Source organism: Taudactylus pleione, unplaced genomic scaffold, assembly GCF_031769625.1.
Source record: "Taudactylus pleione unplaced genomic scaffold, aTauple2 ptg000541l, whole genome shotgun sequence".
Taxonomy (NCBI): Eukaryota; Metazoa; Chordata; class Amphibia; order Anura; family Myobatrachidae; genus Taudactylus; species Taudactylus pleione.
The window spans coordinates 251,925-272,350 of record NW_028284943.1 but is presented as its reverse complement, the minus strand read 5'-3'; the positions used below and the strand labels follow the sequence as shown (position 1 = coordinate 272,350).

General features: G+C 45.9%; 1 protein-coding gene across 1 annotated transcript in view; it reads left to right on the top strand.

Annotated features, from left to right (window-relative positions):
• The window catches only part of VAV1 (vav guanine nucleotide exchange factor 1), a 166,544-nt gene that overhangs the window by 65,958 nt on the left and 80,160 nt on the right, over window positions 1–20,426 (top strand). Inside the window, exons 5-9 of the mRNA XM_088451200.1 lie at window positions 1,509–1,626; window positions 1,824–1,916; window positions 2,045–2,113; window positions 3,794–3,897; window positions 6,376–6,475. Of these exons, the coding sequence (XP_088307326.1) occupies window positions 1,509–1,626; window positions 1,824–1,916; window positions 2,045–2,113; window positions 3,794–3,897; window positions 6,376–6,475 (484 nt within the window). The remainder of the gene's footprint in view (window positions 1–1,508; window positions 1,627–1,823; window positions 1,917–2,044; window positions 2,114–3,793; window positions 3,898–6,375; window positions 6,476–20,426) is intronic.

The following is a 20,426-nucleotide window of genomic DNA, read 5'->3' as shown; positions in this document are numbered from 1 at the left end:
GTAGGAGAGCCCTGCTTGCTTGTATACAATCTATTCTAGAGATCCTTCCTTCATGTCACACAAGTCCTTCTAATTGCAAACACTGCGAGGGGAGCTTGCGGCAGGATTGTATGGACGACGATGCACAAAATCAATGTTTGAGGAATATGCACACAGTTTGAAGTGGCCAGATTCTCTATTGTACTGGTCATTCAGACCCGCTCGCGAGCGCAGGACGCTCGCAAGTGGGTCGATGGTACCCAAATGCTCATGCGCACGACAGAGGCTGCATGCGCGGAGGCTGCTCCGTCGTGCGCATGCGGTCTCACACCAAAGAGGGCATGCTGTCGATGGTGAGTGACAGCACGCCCCCTTTGGTGGGCGTGCTGGGGCAGGGCTGCCCAGACGGAGGCGTACCCATGGGAACGCCTACCGTCTGGGTCTGGCCCCACTGACATCACTAGTGATGTCAGTGGGAGTGATTTCGGCTCTGATAATCACTCCAGGGCTTGCGGCAGCGAGACCCTACCGGAGGGTCTCGTCGCAAGCCCGATGGTCGCGATGGTCTTGACCATCGCGACTATCATCATGGAGGCTCACATAAGCTGTGGGTGGTAACCCACAGCTATGCAAGCATCCAGGAGGATGCACCAAAAAAAACAAACGCCCTGATTAAGAGCGGGCGCTCGTTCAGAGCGTCCGGCTCTGAATCAGGCCCTGAGCCCATTGTAGATGTGTGGAGTGTTTTTACATATAGTAAAGTTAATGTATAGGGTAAGAACATTAAAGCAAGTAGAGCGCTTGCCTTGCTTCTCTGTGCCCCAAGGGCCCGATTCAGAGCCGCTCGCTTCTGGCGGCCGCTCGCAGGGAATATGGACGTATGTTTTATTTATTGTTTTCTCTGGCCGCTCACAAAGCTGTGGGAGACCACCCACAGCTTGTGTGAGTGGCCAGGAGACCGTTGCGATAATCGAGACCATCGGCCTTGCGACGAGACCTTGGGGTAGGGTCTATCTGCCACAAGGCAGAGTGGACTTCCTGCTCTAATAGAGCAGGAAGTCCACTACTGACATCAGTAGTGATGTCAGTTAGTCCACTCTACAAACGCCAGCCATTCCTAAGGGAACGACTGCGTTTGTGCAGCCACCCCCCCCGACCCGCCCACAAAAAGGGGCGAGCTGTCAATCAACATCGACAGTCGCCCCATCTTGTTGCGAGCCCCGTAGCGATTGAAACATCGGGCCGCTTGCGAGCGACTTTGAATTGGACCCCAAGCCTAGTTCTATGTGACTTTCCCCAAATCTCAGTCTGCAATTCAGCACTGGCCAGACACAGCCTCCAAACTGGATCTCTTTTGTCAGTACTCTCTGTTTGTCTGCTGTTTGGAGTGGAGATCTGTTCCTACAAAAACTTTTTTCCCATTCACAGAAATGGTTGTCCCTTTTGTAGACAACATTATGGCCACAAAGATTGGCACCATATACTATTTTGATGAATATTCTAATTTCATGTGATATCTCCTATGATAGTGATACCGGAGAGGAAGATGAAGATCTCTATGATTGTGTTGATATGGATGAAGAGGAAGGCAATGAAATATATGAAGTACTCATGAAGGGTGAAGAGCAACCTGCAACAAAAGATGGGGTAAAATAAGAGACCGGCTAGATGGGACTGCTCAATGTACATAGGATGTACAATAGGGGGGTCAATCAAGTTACTATGGCTAACAGTTCTGGGTGACAAATATTCAAGAGCCTAAAGTCCTTTAGGATTAAGGCCTACAAGGGTCATTGTGTACATGATCTAGAATAATTATTATTTTTCTTCTCCGAATCCCACAGAAAATGACTATGGAGGATATGAAGAGGTGCTGCCTCCAGGAACTGCACCAGACAGAGGAGAAGTACACTGACACGCTGGGATCTATCTGTCAGGTAACAGATCCAGCAGTGCAGGAAGTGACATACATTTCAAGTCTAAAAGTTGTAGTGTAGCATTTTATTGTACTTTTATATTGCTGAAATATGTTATGAAACTGATATAGACACGTTCTCTTTTTCAGTACTTTATGAAGCCCCTTCAGATGTTCCTTCGCAAAAAGGAAATGGGCGATATCTTCATGAACATATTGGTGAATAAATGTTTACTTTTTGTGTTATGAAAGCTGATTTCTTCCATGTCAACCACTCTACATATCTATTGATCATATCTATGGATCATATTAACGCATGTACAGGTGTCTCCAATGCCTTGCGATACTCAGGCCTTCCTCCAAACCAGTCCCAACTCCCAAGCGTTTCATGCATAATTCTAATCAGATGCCACAGGGATGGAAGCCAAGAGTGTGACCAACAACTTAATTTCCATACAGGCCCTGCAGCAGTGTCCTATTTACTTAGAACCTTACCCTGTGCGGATCTGGTGGTGTCCCTGTGCAGATTATGCAGACAAGGAAAGACCGCATCATGATGATGGTGATGACCACCATATCTTTACTAAGGCTGCATCAAGATACATATAGAGTGGATATTCATGTATTTTATATGCTTACACAACATTTTAACTTGCACATCTTAAGATGCATACACAGGTCCATATATTTATCCCCACATAAGGGCCACAATGTTATCCCCACATAAGGGCCACAATGTTGTGTTCTACTCTAATTCAATAGCTAATCCTGCATGGTGGTATCTGCTCACTAGTTTATTTTTACATGTAATTTTTGTCTTTTTCTTCCACCATATTTTTCTTTTCATTAGAAATGTAATATTGGAAGGATGGATGAGGCTAGGAATGGTGGGTTAGAGTATTAGAGGTGGAGTCCCATTTTAATTTAGGGGATAAAATTCTGCTCTAAAAGGAATGTTGCCCCAACTATAGCGATTGTGTTGAAGGTCCAGAAAAGTGCACACACGAAATTTATTACATTCGCATATCCCACAACAGATTTTCTGGTGTGATTAGAGGCATGCTTTCAGCAAAATTAGAGCATGGCTGGTTATGTGGAGAGAGGTTCATTTGTTGCCTTGAGTTTTCCTGGTATGTTGGGATGTACAGTATGCCTCCAGTCAGTGTCACTTTGCATCAACTGCAATATGCAAGATAACTGATCACGTTAAGGCCCCCATACACTTGCCGATGGATTACGAGATCCTGTGATCGGATCGGAAACACCAGGAGGAAATGCCGACTGGTGGCCATCGATGTTCCGCAATCCATCGCAGGATCGATGAAAGCCACCATGTTAAGTTTCAAAGATTTTTAAATCATAATCGGCAAATCTGTGAAAACAACATGTTGGATTTCACCAATCCTGCGATGCCGGGTTGCAGGATTGCAGGAAGGCGGCGATCCGTCTCAGATGTATGGGGGCCTTTACTCTGCCCAGTTTGTGCAGATTACAGGTCCCTGCCTCATTTTTTATGTAAATGTGTTGACTTGATTCCCAGCAAAGAAGAGCTTCTTCTCATCTGCAAAATGGACGTGCATGCAACTGTGAATCAACCCTATAGTGTGTACAGAATCTTGGTTCACTATTATTACCCTTGTCATATATGGAAAGTAATTGATATAAATGAAAGAGTGAGACAACATGATGTCTGTGCCCTCTATATTTAGCTATGTTTTTATACATACTCCTTTGATTGTGTATTGTGCGCAAGGTGTTTACATGACTGTATACACACGCACGCACGTACGCACGCACGCACGTACGCACACACACGTTATACAATCACTTACTGAATACTGCTTTTTTACTTAAGTTTATTTGAATATTTTACTAAGCTGTAAGTTCTCTATATTTCAGGACCTGAGAACTCTTCATGAAAACTTTGTGGCAGAAATGAAGAATTGCATCTTACCTAAGAACAACCACAACTTGTATCAAGTGTTCCTCCAATACAAGGAGAAGTAAGAACACACTCACACATACCCACACTTCAGTAACCTGTGTTTCTTTGCTAGACTTATTACAGATCATATCATACAGACATCCTGCCTCCCAAATCAAAGCAACTCTTACTGCTTTTACCAGTAATGAGATCACAGGAAGCATGTAGATACAATTTAGATGATATCTAACGAGTTTGCTAAAATAAATCTATTCGGAAGGATATACGTATAATTATTGACATTTCTTTTAAAAAAAGAAAAAGCTTTTCGACGTTAAGACAGTGTGATTATATGGGTTTGTTTATTCCCTTTTACATGAGCCCCTGCACTTTAAACATTACGTACATTGATTTTTCTTTTTCTTCCTAGTTTAATTTTTTTTTTTGCTAAAACCTGCATATCTCCCAAGCATAGTGTTGTTTATTTGCATTGTACTTGGAAATGACACAACACAATGTGCTCTATGGATACAACTGTATCTAGTGTGTTAGGCGGTTTTTAGTTGCCTGTTTTTTTTAGCATTCTGGATGGGTTATAGGGCATCAGGGGCAGATTGGGCCCACCAGGAGAACAGGACACTTCCCGCTGGGCTGGTCCACTTCTTTCACCAGATTAAAAGAGGGACATGTCCTGAGGCCACCCTCCACCAATTGGATTTGCAGCCACTAACAGCGACTGTCAATTTGGCAGTTTGATCGGCGCTGGGAGGTTCGCTGTTAACCAGTGACAGCGCCGCAGCCACGCTCAGGGCATTGCTCTGAGTAGGGATGGCCATCATGGGCTCTCCATCAATGGTTACCACTGATTGCTCCATTGGGGATTACCATCGATGGCACTAAACCATCTATGGTGAACCATTGGTTTGCACCACTTAAAGGCCACTGTTGCTGGGCGGGCACGGATGGCCAAGGGCCAAACAAAATAGGGGCGGGGCTTAGTGGCTACCGAGGGCAGGGCTAAGCTTTGTTGCGAAAGAAAAAAGTCGGGTTCTAGTCTACCATCGATGGCAGAGAACCATTGAATCTCTGCAATCGATGGAAAAACCAATGACCATCGATAGCTAACCATCGATGTTTGATAACTATTTATGGTCAATTGCCACCACTAGCTCTGAGTTCCTGCAGCCAATTAGTGACAAGCAGCCTGCGCAGGCTCAGGGTACTGCACATACTGGCTGTGCAGGCTGCAGGGGAAGATGGGCCAGGCTTGGAGATTATGGCCCTGATTCAGAGCCGGACGCTCTGACCAGAGCGCTCGCTCTGAATCAGGGCCCACCTCCATTAAAATGGAGCGTCCTCTTCACCACCCACAGCATATACGAGCGTCCAACAAGATGGTCGCGATGGCCTTGACCATCGCGACCATCGGACTTGCAAGTGAAACCCTGTGGTCGGGTTTCACAACCGCAAGGCCAGGAGTGAAAATCAGAGCCAAAATCACTCCCACTGACATCACTAGTGATGTCAGTGGGGCCGGCTTCAGACGGTAGGCGTTCCCATAGGAACGCCTCCGTCTGGCAGGCACGCCCCCGGAACGCCCACCAAAGGGGGCGTGCTGTCAATCAACATCGACAGCATGCCCCCTTTGGTGCGAGACCCGGAGCGATGGAAAGTCCTTCGCTCGCCGGGTCTCACGCATGCGCATGACGGAGCTCCCTCCGTCGTGCGCATGCGTAGTGGGGACCATCGACCTACTTGCGAGCGTACTGCCGCTCGCGAGTGGGTCTGAATGGCCCCCTATATGTGGAGGAGGTGTGGCTGGGACACTGCTTACCCGCTCTCTGATACTGACTTAGGGATGGCCATCAGTGGGGTGTCCATTGATGGTAACCATCGATGGACCCATCGGTGGTTACCATTGATGGCAAAAAAAATCTATGGTGAACCATCAATGGTTTGTACCCCCTCGATGGCCACCACTGCAGGTGGCACGACGGGCTGACAGCCAATCAAAAATGGGGGCGGGGCTTAGTGGCCATCAGGAGGCAGGGTTAAGCTCCTTCGTGAGAAGGAGAAAAAATTGTATCCTTCTCATCCATCGATGGCGGAGAACCTTTGGCAAAACTAGTTATCATAGGTTGGCCACCATCAATGTTTTGATCTGATTGGATCCCTCTCATAGGGGGTACCGATTAGAAGCCCATAGGCTTCTATTGGGTAACGTTATCTGAAGATGGCGTTACCCACCGGGACGAAGCACCGGAATGCTTGCCGCGACACAACCGCAGAATGCCCACGGCTGGCTACCACCCAAAAACGCCCACCGAAATTGACTCAGCATTATGCTAATTACAGTACTTATCGCAGGAGGCAATATAAGAGAGATGTGAACTTATCTTCGTTAGCGATAAAATTATTTGGAGGGCGAGAGGGGGGGGTTTAGTATAATTAAGTGACAGTGTCATTTTCAGTAGTGAAAATAAATTTGACTGAATAAAGGCAGATGCACTTTAAAATCATGCAAAAATCATGTATATCAAGATATTCCTTCCAACAGATTTCTTATCTATGGCACATATTGTAGTCAGGTGGAATCTGCCTGTAAAACACTGGAGAAGACATCTCAGCAACACGAAGGTGTCAGGATGAAGCTGGAGGTAATAATGGAAAAAGAATTCTAACTTCAGTCATAACAGCTGATAATAATTGCCAGAATATACATTGTCTAGATTTGATTGAGCTTTGAACATGGCAATTCAGAGGTTTCACCAAGTAAAACAATGAGAACCATTTCCCCTAAGCCTCATGTATAAAACTCCTAGCATATTGTAAGTTTATGAGCCATATCCTCTTAAAATATGCCGGCTTCGAATATTTCAAAGACTACCATTTTTAGATGCATTACACTGGTAAAGTGGTATCCATCTGTGCCCCCTTTTTAAACCAGAAATGCACATGAAGACACACTTTTAAAAAGTCAATCCAAAACGAGTGACGGTAATTCATGAAGCACAAAACATTGTGCACAAAAAACCAAGCTGTGTACCTGGAGTGCGCTTCAATCTTTGCAAGTGGACCTAGATTTCTGCCTAGGGACATGGGTTCGCAAAGCAGGGTGGCGGCATTTTACAGAGGGACAGACATTTATAAAGGCTGAGGAGTGGGTGTACCATTGCAAATAGTTTAGAAACCAGATTTATTTTTTTGACACAAGATTACTGAAAGGAGATAAATGGGGAGGGGAAGATGCATTATTAGGGCACTCCTTCATGTACTGAGGGGAACATGGCCATATTCACTAGTTTGTACTAGCTAAGATCTGGCTGGCTGTCTCATCCAGTGGTGGATCTCCAGTCCCATCATAATCTTACATTAGAACTAGGGGTGAGCGGGTTCGGATTTCTGAAATCCGAACCCCCCCGAGCCCCCCCGATCCGAGTCCGATCCGAGTCAGGCTCGACTTTTCCCGCCTGACTCGGATCTGACATCGAGGCAAAACGTCATCATCCCGCCTTCCGAGTCTCGCGGGTTTTGGATCCTATATAAGGTACCCGCGTCGGCGCCATTTTCTCACTCGGCTGTGGACAGTGAAGAGGGAGGGTGGGAGTTAGTGCTGTGTAGTGTAGTGTAGTGTAGTGTAGTGCTGCTGTTGTCCACTACTTCAAAGTCCATAGGGGCTGGCTGTGTTGTGCTGTGCTGCTGTTGTTAATAGGGGCTGTGTCCACTACTTCAAAGTCCATAGGGGCTGGCTGGACTGTGTTGTGCAGTCAGTTCTCCATAGGGGCTGTGTCCACTCCAAAGTCCTGTGCAGTGTCCCAGTCCTAAAGGGGTGCTGTAGTGTTGTCCAGGGGGTGCTCTGTCCATCAGGGGTGCTCCCCCCAAGTGCTAAAAAAATAATATATTTTCTGTGTTTGTGAATTGTGTGCGCAGTAGCCGCACGTGCATCAACAAAGTAGTGCCAAGCGTGCGCCTGTGTCATAAGTAAAGGGCCGGCTGGCTTGACCGTTAAAGGGTGCTGTAACCCCCGAAAGTACACTCCAGTCCAAACCAAAAAAAAATTATTTTCTGTGTTTGTGAATTGTGTGCGCAGTAGCCGCACGTGCATCAACAAAGTAGTGCCAAGCGTGCGCCTGTGTCATAAGTAAAGGGCCGGCTGGCTTGATCGTTAAGGGTGCTGTAACCCCCGAAAGTACACTCCAGTCCAAACCAAAAAAAAAATTATTTTCTGTGTTTGTGAATTGTGTGCGCAGTAGCCGCACGTGCATCAACAAAGTAGTGCCAAACGTGCGCCTGTGTCATAAGTAAAGGGCCGGCTGGCTTGACCGTTAAGGGTGCTGTAACCCCCGAAAGTACACTCCAGTCCAAACCAAAAAAAAATTATTTTCTGTGTTTGTGAATTGTGTGCGCAGTAGCCGCACGTGCATCAACAAAGTAGTGCCAAGCGTGCGCCTGTGTCATAAGTAAAGGGCCGGCTGGCTTGACCGTTAAGGGTGCTGTAACCCCCGAAAGTACACTCCAGTCCAAACCAAAAAAAAATTATTTTCTGTGTTTGTGAATTGTGTGCGCAGTAGCCGCACGTGCATCAACAAAGTAGTGCCAAGCGTGCGCCTGTGTCATAAGTAAAGGGCCGGCTGGCTTGATCGTTAAGGGTGCTGTAACCCCCGAAAGTACACTCCAGTCCAAACCAAAAAAAAAATTATTTTCTGTGTTTGTGAATTGTGTGCGCAGTAGCCGCACGTGCATCAACAAAGTAGTGCCAAGCGTGCGCCTGTGTCATAAGTAAAGGGCCGGCTGGCTTGACCGTTAAAGGGTGCTGTAACCCCCGAAAGTACACTCCAGTCCAAACCAAAAAAAAATTATTTTCTGTGTTTGTGAATTGTGTGCGCAGTAGCCGCACGTGCATCAACAAAGTAGTGCCAAGCGTGCGCCTGTGTCATAAGTAAAGGGCCGGCTGGCTTGATCGTTAAGGGTGCTGTAACCCCCGAAAGTACACTCCAGTCCAAACCAAAAAAAAAATTATTTTCTGTGTTTGTGAATTGTGTGCGCAGTAGCCGCACGTGCATCAACAAAGTAGTGCCAAACGTGCGCCTGTGTCATAAGTAAAGGGCCGGCTGGCTTGACCGTTAAGGGTGCTGTAACCCCCGAAAGTACACTCCAGTCCAAACCAAAAAAAAATTATTTTCTGTGTTTGTGAATTGTGTGCGCAGTAGCCGCACGTGCATCAACAAAGTAGTGCCAAGCGTGCGCCTGTGTCATAAGTAAAGGGCCGGCTGGCTTGACCGTTAAGGGTGCTGTAACCCCCGAAAGTACACTCCAGTCCAAACCAAAAAAAAATTATTTTCTGTGTTTGTGAATTGTGTGCGCAGTAGCCGCACGTGCATCAACAAAGTAGTGCCAAGCGTGCGCCTGTGTCATAAGTAAAGGGCCGGCTGGCTTGACCGTTAAAGGGTGCTGTAACCCCCAAAGTACACTCCAGTCCAAACCAAAAAAAAATTATTTTCTGTGTTTGTGAATTGTGTGCGCAGTAGCCGCACGTGCATCAACAAAGTAGTGCCAAGAGTGCGCCTGTGTCATAAGTAAAGGGCCGGCTGGCTTGACCGTTAAAGGGTGCTGTAACCCACAAAGTACACTCCAGTCCAAACCAAAAAAAAAATTATTTTCTGTGTTTAGCCGCACGTATATATCAAATCGATATAACATAAATGGAGGACCAAACTTTCTCCGATAAAAATAAAATAGAGAAAGATCAAGAACCACTTCCTCCTAGTGCTGAAGCTGCTGCCACTAGTCATGACATAGACGATAACATGCCATCAACGTCGTCTGCCAAGGCCGATGCCCAATGTCATAGTAGAGGGCACATACAATCCCAAATGGCAAAGTTCAGGAAAATGACCTTGAAAAAGACATTTAAATCAGCTGAAGAGAAACGTAAACTTGCCAATATGCCATTTACGACACGGAGTGGCAAGGAACGGCTAAGGTCGATCCCTAGTATGTTCATGACTAGTGGTTCAGCTTCACATGACGATGGAAGCACTCCTCCCACTAAAAAAATCAAAAGAGTTAAGCTGGCAAAAGCACAGCGAAGAACTGTGCTTTCTAAGAAGATATCACAAATCCCCAAGGAGAGTCCAAGTGTGGTGGTGGTTGCGATGCCTGACCTTCCCAGCACTGGACGGGAAGAGGTGGCTCTTTCCACCATTTGCACGCCCCCTGCAAGTGCTGAAAGGAGCACCCACAGTCCACTTGCTGATATGCAAATTGAAGATGTCACTGTTGAAGTACAACAGGATGAGGATACTGGTGTAGCTGGCGCTGAGGAGGAAGTTGGCGAGGAGGATTCTGATGGTGATGTGGTTTGTTTAAATCAGGCTCCGGGGGAGACAGTTGTTGTCCGTGGGATGAAAAAGCCCATCACGGTCATGCCTGGGCAGAAGACCAAACATTCCACCTCTTTGGTCTGGCAATATTTCTATCCAAATCCGGACAACAACTGTCTTGCCATATGTACCATATGTAAAGGTGAAATAAGTAGGGGTAGGGACGTCAACCACCTAGGAACATCCTCCCTTATACGGCACCTGCAGCGCGTTCATAAAAAGTTACTGTCAAGTTCAGAAACTTTGGCTCAGACCGTAAGCAGTCCAGGGACACCTAAATCCCGTTGTCCTGTTGTATCCAAGCGCCTGCAAACCACACCGTCAACTCCCTCCTCGTCAATTTCCTCCTTAGTCAGGATCGGAAGTAGTCCTGCAGGCCATATCACTGGCATGACTGACTCTCCTATCCGGGATTCCTCCGGAGGATCCTGCATTGCTACGCCTACTGCTGCCGCTGCTGCTGTTGCTGCTGCTGCTGGGAGTCGTTCATCATCCCAGAGAGGAAGTAGGAACACCACTACTTTTACTAAACAATTGACCCTCCAACAGTCCTTAGCGAGGAGGATGAAGTACGACAGCAGTCATCCTGAAGCAAAACGTATAACTGAGGCCTTGACTGCTATGTTGGTGTTAGACGTGCGTCCGGTATCCGCCATTAGTGCAGTGGGATTTAGACAATTGATGGAGGTAGTGTGTCCCCGGTTCCAAATCCCGTCTAGATTCCACTTCACTAGGCAGGCGATACCGAGACTGTACAGAAACGTCAGAAAAAGTGTCCTCAGTGTCCTGAAAAATGCCGTTGTACACAATGTCCACTTAACCACGGACATGTGGACAAGTGGAACAGGGCAGACTAAGGACTATATGACTGTGACAGCCCACTGGGTAGATGTATCACCTTACGCAGCAACAGCAGCAGCGTCACCAGTAGCAGCATCTCAGAAACGCCAGCTCGTTACAAGGCAGGCTACGCTGTGTATCACCGGTTTCAGTAAGAGGCACACCGCCGACAACCTCTTAGAGAAACTGAGGGAAATCATCGCCCAGTGGCTTACCCCACTTAGACTCTCCTGGGGATTTGTGATATCTGACAACGCCACCAATATTGTGCGGGCATTACATCTGGGCAAATTCCAGCACGTCCCATGTTTTGCTCACACAATAAACTTGGTGGTGCAGAATTTTCTGAAAAGCGACAGGGGCGTGCAGGAGACGCTTTGGGTGGCCCGAAAAATTTCTGGCCACTTTCGCCATTCAGCGACTGCGTGCCGAAGACTGGAGCGCCAGCAAACACTCTTGAACCTGCCCCGCCATCACCTGAAGCAAGAGGTTGTGACGCGGTGGAACTCAACCCTCTATATGCTTCAGAGGATGGAGGAGCAGCAAAAGGCCATACAAGCCTATACATCCACCTATGACATAGGCAAAGGAGGGGGTATGCACCTGACTCAAGCGCAGTGGAGAATGATTTCCGTGTTGTGCAAGGTTCTTCAGCCCTTCGAACTTGCCACACGTGAAGTCAGTTCAGACACTGCCAGCTTGAGTCAGGTCATTCCCCTCATCAGGCTTTTGCAGAAGCAGCTGGAGAAAGTGAAGGAGGAGCTAAGACGGAGCGATTCCGCTCGGCATGTGGGACTTGTGGATGAAGCCCTTCATTCGCTTTGCCAGGATTCCAGGGTGGTCAATCTGTTGAAATCAGACCACTACATTTTGGCCACCGTGCTCGATCCTAGGTTTAAAGCCTATGTGGTGTCTCTCTTTCCGGCCGACACAAGCCTGCAGAGGTGCAAAGACCTGCTGGTGAACACACTGTCAGCTGAAGCGGAACGTGACACGTCAACGGCTCCTTCTTCATTTTCTCCCGCAACTGGGGCTGCCAGGAAAAAACTTAGGTATCCTAAGCAACCCGCTGGCGGTGATGCAGGGCAGGCAGGACCAAGTTTGGACATCTGGTCCGGACTGAAGGACCTGGCAACAATTTCTGACATGTCTACTGTCACTGCATATGATACTGTCACCATTGACAGAATGGTGGAGGATTACATCGGTGACAGCATCCAAGTAGGCATGTCAGACAGTCCATACCTGTACTGGCAGGAAAAAGAGGCAATTTGGAGGCCCCTGTACAAACTGGCTCTATTTTACCTGAGTTGCCCCCCCTCCAGTGTGTACTCCGAAAGAGTGTTTAGTGCAGCCGGGAACCTTGTCAGCGAAAGGCGTAGGAGGTTGTTTCCACAGAATGTGGAGAAGATGATGTTCATCAAAATGAATTATCAGCTCTTCCAGGGAGACCAGCCTCCAGAACGTACAGAGGGACCTGTGGTGGTGGATTCAAGTGGGGACGAGTTAATACTTTGTGAGGATGAGGATGTACACACTGAAGAGGGTGAGGAATCGGTGGATGAGGAGGATGAGGATGACATCTTGCCTCCGTAGAGCCAGTTTGTGCAGGGACACATTAATTGCCAGCTTGTTTTGTGGGGGCCCAAACGAACCAATCATTTCAGCCACAGTTGTGTGGCAGACCCTGGCGCTGAAATGATTGATTTGTTAAAGTGTGCATGTCCTGTTTATACAACATAAGGGTGGGTGGGAGGGCCCAAGGACAATTCCATCTTGCACCTCTTTTTTTCTTTGCATTATGTACAGTTTGGGGCCTAGTTTTTCTAACTGCCATCCTGTCTGCCACTGCAGTGTCACTCCTAGATGGGTCACGTGTTTGTGCCGCCCACTCGTGTCGCTTAGCATAGTCATCCAGCTACCTCGGTGCAACCTTTTGGACATAAAAACACTATTGTGAGGTGTGAGGTGTTCAGAATAGACTGGAAATGAGTGGAAATTAAGGTTATTGAGGTTAATAATAGCATAGGAGCAGAAAAACCTACAAATTCTGTGATTTTAGCTGTTTTTATGCTTTTTTTCAAAAAAATACAGATCCAAAACACAAAACCCAGAACCCAAAACATGGAAGGGTGGTTTTGGCAAAACCAATCCAGATCCAAAACACGAAGAAAGATCCAGATCCAAAACCAAAACACAAAACACGAAAAGTGGCCGGTGCACACCCCTAATTAGAACCCACTGTGCTTTTCTGTGATATGCTTAGGTGGAGAAGCACATTTCCAGGTACCAAGCAAAGTAATAAATAGTTTCATTCACACAAAATAAGACAGCCATGTTGTAAATGTATTCCACCTTGTTATGTAGGTAATATGTTATGTTTTCCATATATGCTATAAACCAAGTTGTGTTGATAATTCAAATAGCATTATTATTTAATCAGGGCATGACTGAGCATAATTATAATAATTCTGCAATAAGTACCATGAGTAAAGAAAGTATAATCTACAATACATTTTATAAAGAAACTGTAATCTGCAATATGTACTATGAGTAGAAAAAATATATACTGCAAATGTACTGTAGTAAAGAAAGTATAATCTACACCAGAGGTTCCCAAACTCGGTCCTCAAGGCACCCTAAAAGTCCAGGTTTTAAGAATATCCATGCTTGCCTACAGTTGACTTAATTAGTCCGTTTGATTTAACCACCTGTGCTCAACCATGGATATCTCTAATACCTGAACTGTTTGGGAGCCTTGAGGACCACGTTTTGGAACTTCTGATCTACATTATGTATTATTGTAATGAAAGTAATGAAAGTATAATCTGTACTGTAGTAAAGAAAGTATAATCTGCAATACGTATCATGAGTTATAAAGTATGATCTACAAAACGGTATGCGGTCAGGAAGCCGGCGGTTGAAATGTCGACCGCCGGCTTCCTGACTGTGAAATTTAATTTCATACCGATCCCATCTCTCTCTCTCCCTCCCATCCCCCCCCCCTTCCTCTCTCTCATGCCCAACCAACCATGCCCACACACTTTAGCTGTGTGGTTAGCATTACTGCCTCACAGCACTGAGGTCTCAGGTTCACTTTCCTCCAAGACCCTATCTGTGTGGTGTTTGTATGTTTTCTTTGTGGCTGTTACGGCCCATGTGGCTGTTCTGGTTTCCTCCCATAATACAAAAACATATTGGTAGGTTAATTGAATTCTGGCAAAAAAATAAACCCTAATGTAAACTGGGGCAAGGACTGATGTGAATGATCAAATATTCTCTGCAAAGCACTGCTGAATATGGCCCTGATTCAGAGCCGGACGCAAGTGGCTGCTCGTTCGCTCCGAGCGATGTTTGCCCAACTGCGCATGTGTACGGATCGAAATACGCATGCGCGAACCACTCAGTGCGGCCGAAAATCGTGTGCTCGCAAAATAGCGAATGCCTGCTATTTTGAGTGACAGAATGAGGCGTATGTGGGTGGAAACAGGGGAAGGTGCTTGAAAACGGGGAGTGGAGATCCGATCGCAGGCGTGCTTAAAGGTCAAAACGGGCGTTTTATGGGTGTGCATATTTAAAACAGCAGCGTCATTGACCACGTCACTGGGTTAATTTAAAGCCAGAACTGCTCGCAAAATTGTGGTAGCAAAAACCAACCACAAGAATAGCGAGCAGCTCATACCCTGTTCGATGTACTCGATTAATCTAATAAATAGCGGACATGACGTAGGATGCGAGCGGCCAGGGGGCGTATTTTTCCAAAAAATGAACGCAAGTTTTGTTCGCTCGTTCAGACCTAGAGGTGTGAACAGACCGCAAACAGCGAACGGTTCATTTGAATAGCCACCCCTTGTTTTAGAACGAACGACCGCAAATAGCGAGTGGCTCTGAATCAGGGCCTATATGTGCTATATAAATTAACATAATAATTCTAATACATTTTTTTGTCCCATAACAGAAGGGAGAGCCACAGATAACTCATGCCCGATTAATACCCACATTTCAGCAATATCACTCAACTTCCATTGATATTCAGCTTGATGGGGATAGGAGGGAAGAGGAGGGGCACCACTGCCTAGCTTGCTGTAGGGATGACCAGTCAACAGTCCTGTATTAATCTTTTGAATCAATACAAGTTCGGTATCTGTGTATTTAATACAGAGAATAATGATGAAAATAATTTTGATCTTCTCCAGGATTTATATTTTTTGGCACAAGTACACTTAGGGGTAGGTTGTCCATGCGCAGTTAGAGAGTTGGGTAAAGGTTGCGTATGTGCAGTTAAGAAAACCAAAATGTTCTGCATGCACAGTGGAGGAAAATACATAGAGGATTGGGTAATACGATTACCGCCAGCATCGTGATGTTTGGATCGATGCCATGGATGCATCATGCCTCCTGGTTCAATCCAAAAATCACAATGTTTTGGGCATGCAGATCGGTCTATATGAAAGATGGATCTTCGATGCCCATCCCTAGCTTTCTGCACCAGTCTTTTAAGTGACAGTGTCACACAGAACAGAATTACCAGAGCCACACATGGTGAAAAGCAACAAGTGTAGGAGCAGTTCTATGTATGATCCGGAGACACTGTCAGCAATAAGTAGACATCAAAGGCATCCTTAAATGTTAATGCTAGGCAGCCTCAGCTATGGACCTCAGTATGGAACAGAGGATGTGGTGTGCTTGACAGGATAGTTGTACTATAGGCATGATACGTGTTAGCCTATGGTAATGTTTTACAGACATATACCAGTAACAGAAGTTACAGAACCAAAGGAGAAAGAAAGAAGACTCTTTTTGATTGAAATGTAGTTCCAATTACCAGTACCAGCCAAGATCCTAATGACAGAGGCGTGTATAGTAAAGTACCTATGGCTGTGGTACTCCACAAGTATCCACCAGATCAACATATGTTAACAAAGAGCCTATGAGAGATAGAGTTACACACCCCAGTACAGAGTAAACATTATAGCTAACCAAGAAAACAGACCCAGAGATAGCAAAACAGTATTAACTGGGAAACAAAATATGACACTCCCATACAGTACATTCTCCAAATATAAAGACAGGCTCTGATATAAGAAATGCAAATACAAATAATAAAATGATCTTGCTGTGGAAGCATAAAGGAAGAGCTGATTTTTATTTCTATACTTGAATAAGTGCCCTATCAAATAGGAGAGATAGAGAGAGCATTACTTTAAAGAAACCCACTAGAAGGATTTTAAGAACACACAAGCAGGTGGTCCTAGGGGGCCTGTCTGCCTCCGCCATACAGTGCTGCAGCTTCACTGGCTGCCAATGCCTCAGTAGGAGCTGAGTAAGTCCTATGAGACCTAGCACAAAAGGTCAGAGGCATGTGCTGAGCTCTGATTGATAGAGCCCAACACATGCTTTCTGACCCATGAAGGAGATCAACAGCAGCCTCATGGGAGGGAAGGATTCATCTGAGTAAAATGGAATGCGGTTATTTACTGCCGCCTTGAAGGCCCACCTGGGACTAAAGATAGGCGTTGAAATGCTGAAGCCTATCTTTAGCCCCACACCGAAATCCCGGCATCCCGAACGAGGTAAGACAGGGGCAGTTCTCTAGTTCTCCTGTTGAGGACAATATTATTTAAAAAATAAATTACACAATCAACTCGGAACCCACCGCCTTTATTGGGGGTAACCCCGACCTGGGCTGACTAGTGTGGGGTGATTAATGCTGTAGCCATGAGGTGGGTCCCACAGCTGCGGCATTACACCACATCTAGAGAAAGCCCAGTGTTGATTGTGGATAATACGTGGGACCACAATTCATTTTGTCCCCCATATTTCCACAACTAGGACCGGCTCACAGAGTGCGCTGATATGAGTAATGAGTAGTGATTACTGGCACCTGGCACTCTTTTGCTGCAAATATGTTGTCAAAGTGGCACCACCCTCAGATACTAAGACATATATATACATAAACAGTTATGGCAACTCATGTGCGCATGGTGCTCAACTAATAAATTATAATGCTTCCCAATAATGTTGATATGTAGATCTTGTGAACAGTTGTCCAATCTCAGTAAATGTTTTCTGTTACTATATGGAAAATAGAAAATATATCCAGATATGGTGTAATGTAGTTAAAAAACAAATTTATTCAAATTTATACTTCAGATAAAATTTAAACGATGAAGATTAGTGTATCTTCCAGGACCCACTTTATATACAATACAATCACTTGTATGCACAACTGTAATATCCCCTATAGTATTCAATGGATAATTACCAGAAGTCCCTCTCATAAGGGCCCGTATATTTTAAAGGTGGAGGTTTCCGGATAACCTCTCACTCGGATCCTTATCAGGGGGTCTCCTTTATGCAATTCCAACTGGTCAGATGATCCTGTCACCACAAAGCCAACGCGTTTCAGGAGCTTCCCTCCCTTCCGCGAAGCTGTATGAACAGGATCACCCAGAATCATCTTATATACTGCTCAGTCTTACTACTTCCGGGTCAAAGGTCACTAGCTACATCTAATTGCTATCACTATTCATTATTTCATAGTTGTTATAGTTGTTATTCCAACAATATAAAATACAGACATTCTCTATTGCTGTCATAAATATATATATAAAACATTGATACTTTTCGTCCATATAATCGTGTGTAATGAACCGGAAGTGCGTCACTCGTTAACTTCCGGTTTCGTAGTCTATTTCAATTATGATATACATAATTCCTGTGTTTCTTTACCAATGACGTCCTTCATATGTAACATTGCTTGCCGTATGCTCTTCTTTCCACTCTCTCCTCCACTTTGGAGAGTGTCATTAGATTTCCGGCTTCCGCGGCATGTACTTTTGGTGGCCATTTTATTGAAGTCCTTTTTGGAGCGCATATTGGAACGCACATCCTTCCGATTTAGGCAGCCATTTTATGGATGTTTTTCCTTATGGGTACTTAGAGCATAGTTCCTTTTGGTTCTAATCAAACATCATCTTTGTTGAGGTTGTTTTCCAAAAATATTCGACCCTATAAACCTTATAGGGGCAAAGAATTGTGATTAGTATCTTGTACATAATCATAATATCTTGATATATATATATATATATATATATATATATATATATATATATATAATTATACTCTATACATCAAAAGATATACAAATAGTCCAAGAAAAGTGGCTAGTGCTGATAAATATAATTACTAAGTCAATATAAATATAAATATACCATACCCTGGGCTAAATTCTTTTATACATTATGGTATTACGATTGTCTATATTTTGAATGTTTAAAAAATATACCACACCCGCAAAAAACATATGTACACTCTGCCACTGAAAGACAGCCTAAACATAGCCAAAGTAGTCTTTACGACTACTTAGGTAGCCATTACTATACTGGAACAAGGAACCAAGGCAAACCTGTGCCTTTAACCACTTAACTGATGTTCTCACATGGGATGTGACTGCACCACCCGCTGTAATTTTTAAGAGGAAATCCATTCTACATTCTGTGCAGAACGGATCTCCTCTGACTCCCCGGAGTCTCCTGCGGACACGGCAATTTCTGACCGGTTTTGATGAAAAAATTGTCAGTTAAGTGGTTAAAACTATTATATGGGGCGTGGCTTGGAAGCCGAGCTGAAAGGAGGCAGCACTATTGAGCTCCATGTTTCACTGTGAGCACTGCCTTCTCTATTTCCACCTGGCTCTGCACATCCCTGCGCAAAAAACCTCATCGCCTCTGAACAGTGTGACATGCTGGGAGGTGTCCTCTGGAGCCATAGGGAATTACTATTTGGCCGCTTGTTTCTCGTGACCTTCTTGCTTACGACAGGCTACCAGGAACTCTTTGGACCTGTCTGCCTGCATCAATGCCAGATTGTTCATTCTCCACCCTCTTGTGGACCGACCGGGTTTGCTGCTGCTGCCAGGGAGGGTTGGGCTCCTATGATGGTGGCTGGTCCTTATCTGGTGTCATCTTCTGCCACGCTGCCTGGTGCTATCTTGGACATCCTGCAGCTCCATGCATCCACTACTACTGTGCTTCGCATAGAAGATAGACTTTTCTCTTGCACTTTCCCTGACAAGTTATTCTTCTGGTTGGCCAAAGACCTTACTCTTTTCTATAGCATCATCATGTGACACTGTCACTGTTGGGCCGCATAATATGTGTATTTGGGCCTCATCAGGGGTGTAAATTCACCCCAGACCACCGAAGGCAAATTAGAGTTTGGCACCCCCCCCCCCCAAAAAAAAAATAAGGGGAGGCTGGGAACAGAGGATCAGACCTGCATATAATCCCACTTACCAGTGAGCAACAAGCAATTTAAGGATAAGAGACTATCTACAAAGCCCTGGTATTAAAAAGCTCCTAGAGTTACCTGGGCATTATACTTACCAATTATCCCCCCTACATCTGTCCAGTATCATCCCCCCCATGCATCTCTCCAGACTCATTCCCCCGAGTGTCTGTGTAGTACCATACCCCCATGCGTGTTTACAGCCTCATTCCCCTTCTGCGTCTCTCCAGCACTATTATCCCCCCTGCATCTCTCCAACACTATTCCCCTGCCATCAACCTGTCCTGTGCCGCTCAAATTTTGCTCTATGTCCCTCCACCATCATCATCCTGCCCTGCCTTCTTCCATTTGTAACATCCTGTCCTGTGCCGAACCACTGTCATAATCCTGCAGTGTACCCCTTTACCATCACCATCCTGCCCTGTGTCTTTCCACTGTCACCATCCTGGCCTGTGCCCCTCCACTGTCACCATTCTGCCCTGTGCTGAACCACTGACATAATCCTGCCTTGTACCTTTTCACCATCACCATCCTGCCCTGTGCCCCTCCACTGTCACCATCCTGCCCTGTGCCCCTCCACTGTCACCAGCCTGCCCTGTGTCTTTCCACTGTCACCATCCTGGCCTGTGCCCCTCCACTGTCACCATTCTGCCCTGTGCTGAACCACTGACATAATCCTGCCTTGTACCTTTTCACCATCACTATCCTGCCCTTTACCACTTCACCATCACCATCCTTCCCTGTGCCCCTCCACTGTCACCAGCCTGCCCTGTTCCAAGCCACTGTCATAAGCCTGCCCTTTACCACTTCACCATCACCATCCTGACCTGTGCCCCTCCACTGTTACCAGCCTGCCCTGTGCCCCTCTTGTACCACCCCCACTCATTATCTTCTCTGTCTAGTCTACTGGGCTGGCTGGTTGCTCCATATGGCTTCTCATCCCTACAGCTTCTCGTTGGAGGAGGGGGAGGTGGGCTAACACATACCTCCCAAATGTCCCACATCCAGTGCGACAGTCCCATTTTGCAGGGACTGTCCCACCTGCGGGCCGCAGTGTCCCGCAGTGAGAGGGAAGTGCAGTAGAACAGATGACGTG